Raw genomic sequence first — 6,293 nt, 5'->3', positions numbered from 1 at the left:
AAGAGCCAAAATTTCAATATTTTAGCATAGGGAAGTATACTATAGGGAAGGGCTGTTACACGCTTATGGTTTCATAATTTTTTCTAGACAACAGTTAATTAGCCATAAACAGAATAAACACCTAGTAGGGGCCTTTGGTCTTACATGTGGTTCTTACTAAGTTACTCAGGTTGTGAGAAGCACTTATTCTAGGTCATTTTAGTTTACAGATAGTACAGTATTTGCTATATAGATAGTTCAATAATAACTGGTAAATCAACTAAAACAATCTTTAGTTTGGACTGCTTTTCATATATACAAATAAGCACAGAAAATATCCTAGAAAAGAAGATAATATACTACACGTGACATATATGTCAATATTGATAAAAATAAAATGCYATGTATTACTGCTGAGGAGTAACAGGGGAGAAGATTCCAGAGAGCTTAGGGGTGAATACCCAAGGGTTTTTAAAAGGAAAAGGCTGCCTAGAACTTGTGCAGCTTTTACAGCCCTCAACTAATATTTGGATATAAGGTGTTCATGTGCTTCTTTGTTTCTGTCTCTTTCACAGATCGTGAGAATCAGTCAATCCTCATCACGTACGTACATTGCCTACTCGGGTTCCTGTTGGGTTGCTCTGTGCCAGGGGAGCTGCTGCCTGACCATACGCTCTCTGCTTCTCTCTCTGGCTTCACAGTGGAGAATCTGGTGCCGGGAAGACTGTGAACACAAAGCGTGTCATCCAGTACTTTGCAACAATTGCAGCTAGCGGGGAGAAGAAGAAGGAGGAACAACCACAGCAGGCAGGAAAAATGCAGGTGAGCTAGGAGGGACAGACTAAACGCTTGGATTAAGCCACATCATTGCCACATGGATTAAACACTTAACAGTACTTATCATGCTGTAGGGAACGCTTGAGGATCAAATCATCAGCGCCAACCCCCTGCTGGAGGCCTTTGGAAATGCCAAGACCGTGAGGAATGACAACTCCTCACGCTTTGTGAGTTGTTGCTTTGGCCAAAATCTCTCCCTCTCTTTGCAAGAGTAACGATGGGCCTTGTGCTGTTCCCACCAAAGCAGACGGCAGTGGAATGCAGCTAGGCTGGAATGCTGCTTTTTTCCCTCAACAGGGCAAATTCATCAGAATCCACTTTGGGGCCACCGGCAAACTGGCTTCTGCTGACATTGAAACCTGTAAGAGACTTCCCTCATATCACCATGTTCCCTCCTGCCTTCCTGCTCTGTGCATGCTCCTGTGTGTAACTCTTTCTCTCTTCCTTTGCCAGACCTGCTGGAGAAGTCCAGAGTCACTTTCCAGCTCAAGGCAGAAAGGAGCTACCACATATTTTATCAGATCACCTCCAACAAGAAGCCAGAGTTAATTGGTAGGCAGAATCACTAGGGTTTTTGGAGGAAGATCACTGAGCAACAGCTCACTCTACTACCTAGCTGACAAAACTAAGTCTCTTTCCCACCTGTTCTTGTGYTCAGACATGCTCCTCATTACCACCAACCCATATGACTATCATTATGTGAGTCAAGGTGAGATCAGTGTACCTAGCATTGACGACCAGGAGGAGCTGATGGCTACAGATGTAAGTAACACACCAAAAAGGTTTCTACTATACCCATCTTTACTGATTTTACTATATGGACTTTACTATTTCTATTGCAGAGTGCCATTGACATCCTGGGCTTCACTCCTGATGAAAAGACCGCCATTTACAAGCTGACGGGTGCTGTCATGCACTACGGGAACTTGAAGTTCAAGCAGAAACAACGAGAGGAGCAGGCAGAGCCAGATGGCACAGAAGGTACTAGCGCACTCACTTGTTCAAAGAATTCTGTTGTTTGCAACGATGCTATCTTAGCCTCCAAAGGCAGACCTTAAAAGGTCTGAGTCACAAAGTAAAACTGAGGAAAAGCACCTCTGTGCATTGTCTGACTGTGGAGGCACTTTTCTTGTCACAGAAAATAAAAGTCTTTTATCCAATCATTTTATACCTCACAAAAACACATAACCTGAAGGGAGAATCCTCAACATAGCATATCTCTTTTCTAGTAAAACTCTAACCTATTAAATAAAAGTCATGCATACGCATATTTCTGGTGAAATGAACTCTGCATTCATTGCAACAAGCTCAGCATTATCTTTCATAATTTTCATTCCCTCCCAGATCTCCTATGTGAGACCAGACAAACACATTTGCTATTCAAGAAAATGGGCAGTAGAGCTGATTCTGAGAAACTCCACATTGACCAAATTCCAGTCATTGTGCAATGATCTGTTCTTCTCTCTCTCTCTCTCTCTTTCTTTCTCTCTCTTTGTTTAGTGGCTGACAAGGCTGCCTACCTGATGGGTCTGAACTCAGCTGACCTGCTCAAGGCCCTGTGCTACCCACGAGTGAAAGTTGGGAATGAATTTGTGACCAAAGGTCAAACTGTGGAACAGGTAAAAATAAGTATAAAATACGTGGCTTGACTGAAGACTTGGTCATTCTTCTTTTGTCCTAAAAGGTAACTCCAGTCCTTTCTTCTTTGCTTTAGGTGCACAATGCTGTAGGTGCCCTGGCAAAAGCCGTCTATGAGAAGATGTTCTTATGGATGGTCATTCGCATCAACCAACAACTGGATACGAAGCAACCCAGACAGTACTTCATTGGTGTCCTGGACATCGCTGGCTTTGAAATCTTTGATGTAAGGAACAAGGATTTGGTATCACTTTCATGGGAGGGGCAATGAGGGATCATGAGAATTCAGAAATGTGTTTCTGTTAATGAGGATTCAAAAGCATATCCTCATCATTTACAGTTTTCTGGGACTCCCTGTCTCTTCTCCTCAGACACAGCATGACCCTCAAAGGGCTTCACTTACAAACACATTGATCATAATGTTTTCAATAGACAGAAGAAAGCACTGTCTTCTGACARAAGATTTCAGAGACCTTTGAGCATGCAAAGGTCTTGGGCTTTGCAAAAAAAGAGACAGAGCTAACACTAAGGCTCACATAGAGTGAAACAAAGGTATGGACATTCTTGGAAAAGCCAAGAAAAGAGTTATGATATGGGAAAAAGCACAGTGTATTTCCCATGTTGTGAATGCAGTGATGCTAGGACTTTTATGTCAGAGCAAAGAAAGCCCCAGATTGTTCATAAGAGGGCTAAGAAATTCTTGGGCAAGACGGTGAGGAAGTTTCCATTGTCCAAGTGGTAAGAGAGCTGCAACACCTCAATGTCATTGCAGCTAAGGTTACTGAACTGTTTAGCTTAGGAGTAGCACAGCAAAAAAGAAATTCTACTTTTAGGTTGATTTCAAAAAAAGTAACAATAACAAAAATCCCTTTAAAATGCTAAATTTTACAACAGAAATCCTGCTAAGGAAGCACACAATAAAATACAGTAAGGTGTGGATTTTCAGTTGGGGAACTTCAAACAGAATTAGGACATTACTGACAAAACTGTCGTCCTTGCTGCACCTTGAGAACCTGTGCACCTCTCTTTGCATTGGACAGTTCAACAGCTTTGAGCAGCTGTGCATCAACTTCACCAATGAGAAACTGCAACAGTTCTTCAACCACCACATGTTCGTGCTGGAGCAGGAGGAGTACAAGAAGGAAGGAATTGAATGGGAGTTCATWGACTTTGGGATGGACCTGGCTGCTTGCATTGAACTCATTGAGAAGGTACCTATTCCGCCCAAGTGTATGATACACTCAGAATTTTGTGATGTTTCTCAGCCAAATTCAGCTGACAAAGAAGTCCTTCATGCTTACACCCAGACATTCAGTATCAGCTAAACAAAATATCTTGTCTTAAAATATATTTTATATTGAGGTAGGGAAATTAGGAAAGCCAAACAAAATCCTGTGTTGTCAATCCTCTGTTACCCTGTCTTCAACCATGGAAAAGGAATCCTGAACACAAATAAGTTTSCTAAATCAGAACAAGTCCTGACAAACTTAGGCACTTAACCATTCTGAGATGCTACCAACAGTGCACAGGTACCTCTGTTGTTCATGGCATASGTCTCACCATTGCAATCTTTCTCTGTCACTTCTTGTGATATCTTCCAGCCCATGGGCATCTTCTCCATCCTGGAAGAGGAGTGCATGTTCCCCAAGGCAACTGACATGTCTTTCAAAAACAAGCTCTATGACCAGCATCTGGGCAAATCCAGCAACTTCCAGAAGCCCAAGCCTGCCAAAGGCAAGGCTGAGGCCCACTTCTCTCTGGTGCACTATGCTGGCACAGTGGACTACAACATCACTGGTTGGCTTGAGAAGAACAAGGACCCTCTGAACGAAACYGTCATTGGGCTGTACCAGAAATCATCTCTGAAGACACTGGCCTTACTCTTTGCCACTTACGGTGGAGAAGCAGGTAAGCTCTTTAAAATCCACGTAATATTCATAATATTCAAAGGGGGATCTCTAAGGCAACATTAAAAATATCTGTTCTGTTCCTTCACTTTTGCAGAAGGTGGTGGTGGCAAAAAGGGTGGCAAGAAGAAGGGTTCTTCTTTCCAGACTGTCTCAGCTCTTTTCCGGGTAAGTGCGGRGTTCTCTATCATAAATGAGAATACCCAGTGAAAGAAGTAGAATAATACCTATGAAATGGAAGCGCTATAATTCTACTATGTCAACAGACTGAAAGACTCAATCTTATATATGCAATATTGAGAATGGAAGTGCATAGAACTTGTAATTTAACTTTACCTCATGACCTTACAGGAGAATCTAAACAAGCTGATGACAAATCTGCGAAGCACTCACCCCCATTTTGTGCGCTGCATCATCCCAAATGAAACAAAAACACCTGGTAAGGGGATAAAGCAGGCAGAAAATTGAGCCACAGGAGCTCTTCTGCAGAGTGCCCAGCAATRTGGTAGTCATTAATGGTGTTGCTTGTTAGGTGCCATGGAACATGAGCTGGTGCTGCACCAGCTGCGGTGCAATGGCGTGCTGGAAGGGATCAGAATTTGCAGGAAAGGATTCCCTAGCAGAGTCCTCTACGCAGACTTCAAACARAGGTAAAAGTGCTCCACCTTTTGCCCATTCTGCCCAAGGTGAGCAGCCTGAGCATCCAAACCTACTGGAAACATTATACTCCAAACTGGAAATGAGCAGTAATACAAGAGTGTTTCACTATCGGTTTATGGTGATACAATATTGCTGAGGTGAAGATTGCCATGGATTCCGATTTAACAATATGAAAACTTTCTACACCCTACYCTGAAAGGATGGACTGTTCCCAGGCATGAGATGGTTTCTGTCAGAGAGTCTGAGAAGGTGGTGGGCTTTGGACAAGGTGGTAGTTGGGATGATGGGGATTTATTCATGTTCTGTTTTCTCCTACAGATATAGGGTGCTAAATGCAAGTGCTATCCCAGAAGGACAATTCATGGATAGCAAGAAGGCTTCGGAGAAGCTTCTTGGGTCCATTGATGTGGACCACACTCAGTACAAATTTGGTCACACCAAGGTACAAACAATTCCTGGGTTCAAAGACTGTCAGAAAGAAGTGAGAGCTGACTTCTCCTTCTGCAACAGGGATCTGACATCTGATGTCACAGATGTCAGAGCATGGATCTCACTAGGCAGGGCTCAGCCCCATAGTACTCAAGCAAGGCAGACCCAGGGATGGTAGTCGGGTTCCACCAAAAACCCATGCTGTCAGGCAAATCTGTGTTGGTGAAGAATGTCTTAAGTGAAGCCAGAAAAACAGTCTATAGGTGAGGTGAGGATAATCAGGGTCAGGCATAGTTCAGTGATCACCAGGTAGGTCTGCAGTGATGAGGTCAAGCCAAGAAGTTAATCTGCAGGTCAGAGTCCAGTTCAATGGGGTCCATGGCAGGGTACAGCCACTGCTGTAGCTGAACTGGAGACCTGTATTTGTACAACATAGCTCAGGCAAAGACTGGAGAGTCAGGGCTGTAATTAAATGGTCTCCTGGCAGAGATCCTCATGAGCAGAGGATGTGGGTAAAGGACACAAGTGAGGCTGCTCAAGGCCATTAAGGCCTATTACTGCACTCATAGGGCTCAGCAGACTCTGTCCACTCCCTGAGGTTGATGTGCTTCAATGTTCCCTTTCTCAAGGTGTTCTTCAAAGCTGGGCTAATAGGTCTTCTGGAGGAGATGAGAGATGAGAAGCTAGCGGAAATTATGACCATGACACAAGCCAGGTGCAGGGGCTTCCTCATGCGAGTGGAGTATCGGAGAATGGTGGAGAGGAGGTACACATTCCTCACCTTTAATTTGTTCTCATGGTACTTGTCTAACTGTGTCTCAGTCATTTCCCCAAGGTATACAG

General features: G+C 43.6%; 1 protein-coding gene across 1 annotated transcript; it reads left to right on the top strand.

Moving 5' to 3' along the window:
* Window positions 1-554: 554 nt before the first annotated feature.
* Window positions 555-6,216, top strand: LOC146601180 (myosin heavy chain, skeletal muscle, adult-like; the record flags this gene model as incomplete). Its single annotated transcript, XM_085310977.1, has 16 exons — window positions 555-582; window positions 681-801; window positions 891-983; window positions 1,114-1,177; window positions 1,270-1,368; window positions 1,475-1,578; window positions 1,659-1,797; window positions 2,317-2,435; window positions 2,531-2,680; window positions 3,495-3,665; window positions 4,056-4,362; window positions 4,459-4,529; window positions 4,713-4,800; window positions 4,894-5,011; window positions 5,340-5,463; window positions 6,080-6,216. Coding segments are annotated over 16 exons (1,933 nt in total), but the record flags the coding sequence as incomplete, so codon positions are not given.
* Between the last annotated feature and the right edge of the window lie 77 nt (window positions 6,217-6,293).

Source organism: Rhea americana, unplaced genomic scaffold, assembly GCF_003343005.1.
Source record: "Rhea americana isolate MKP2758 unplaced genomic scaffold, rheAme1 scaffold_1089, whole genome shotgun sequence".
Classification (NCBI taxonomy): Eukaryota; Metazoa; Chordata; class Aves; order Rheiformes; family Rheidae; genus Rhea; species Rhea americana.
This window is presented reverse-complemented; position numbering and strand designations above follow the sequence as displayed.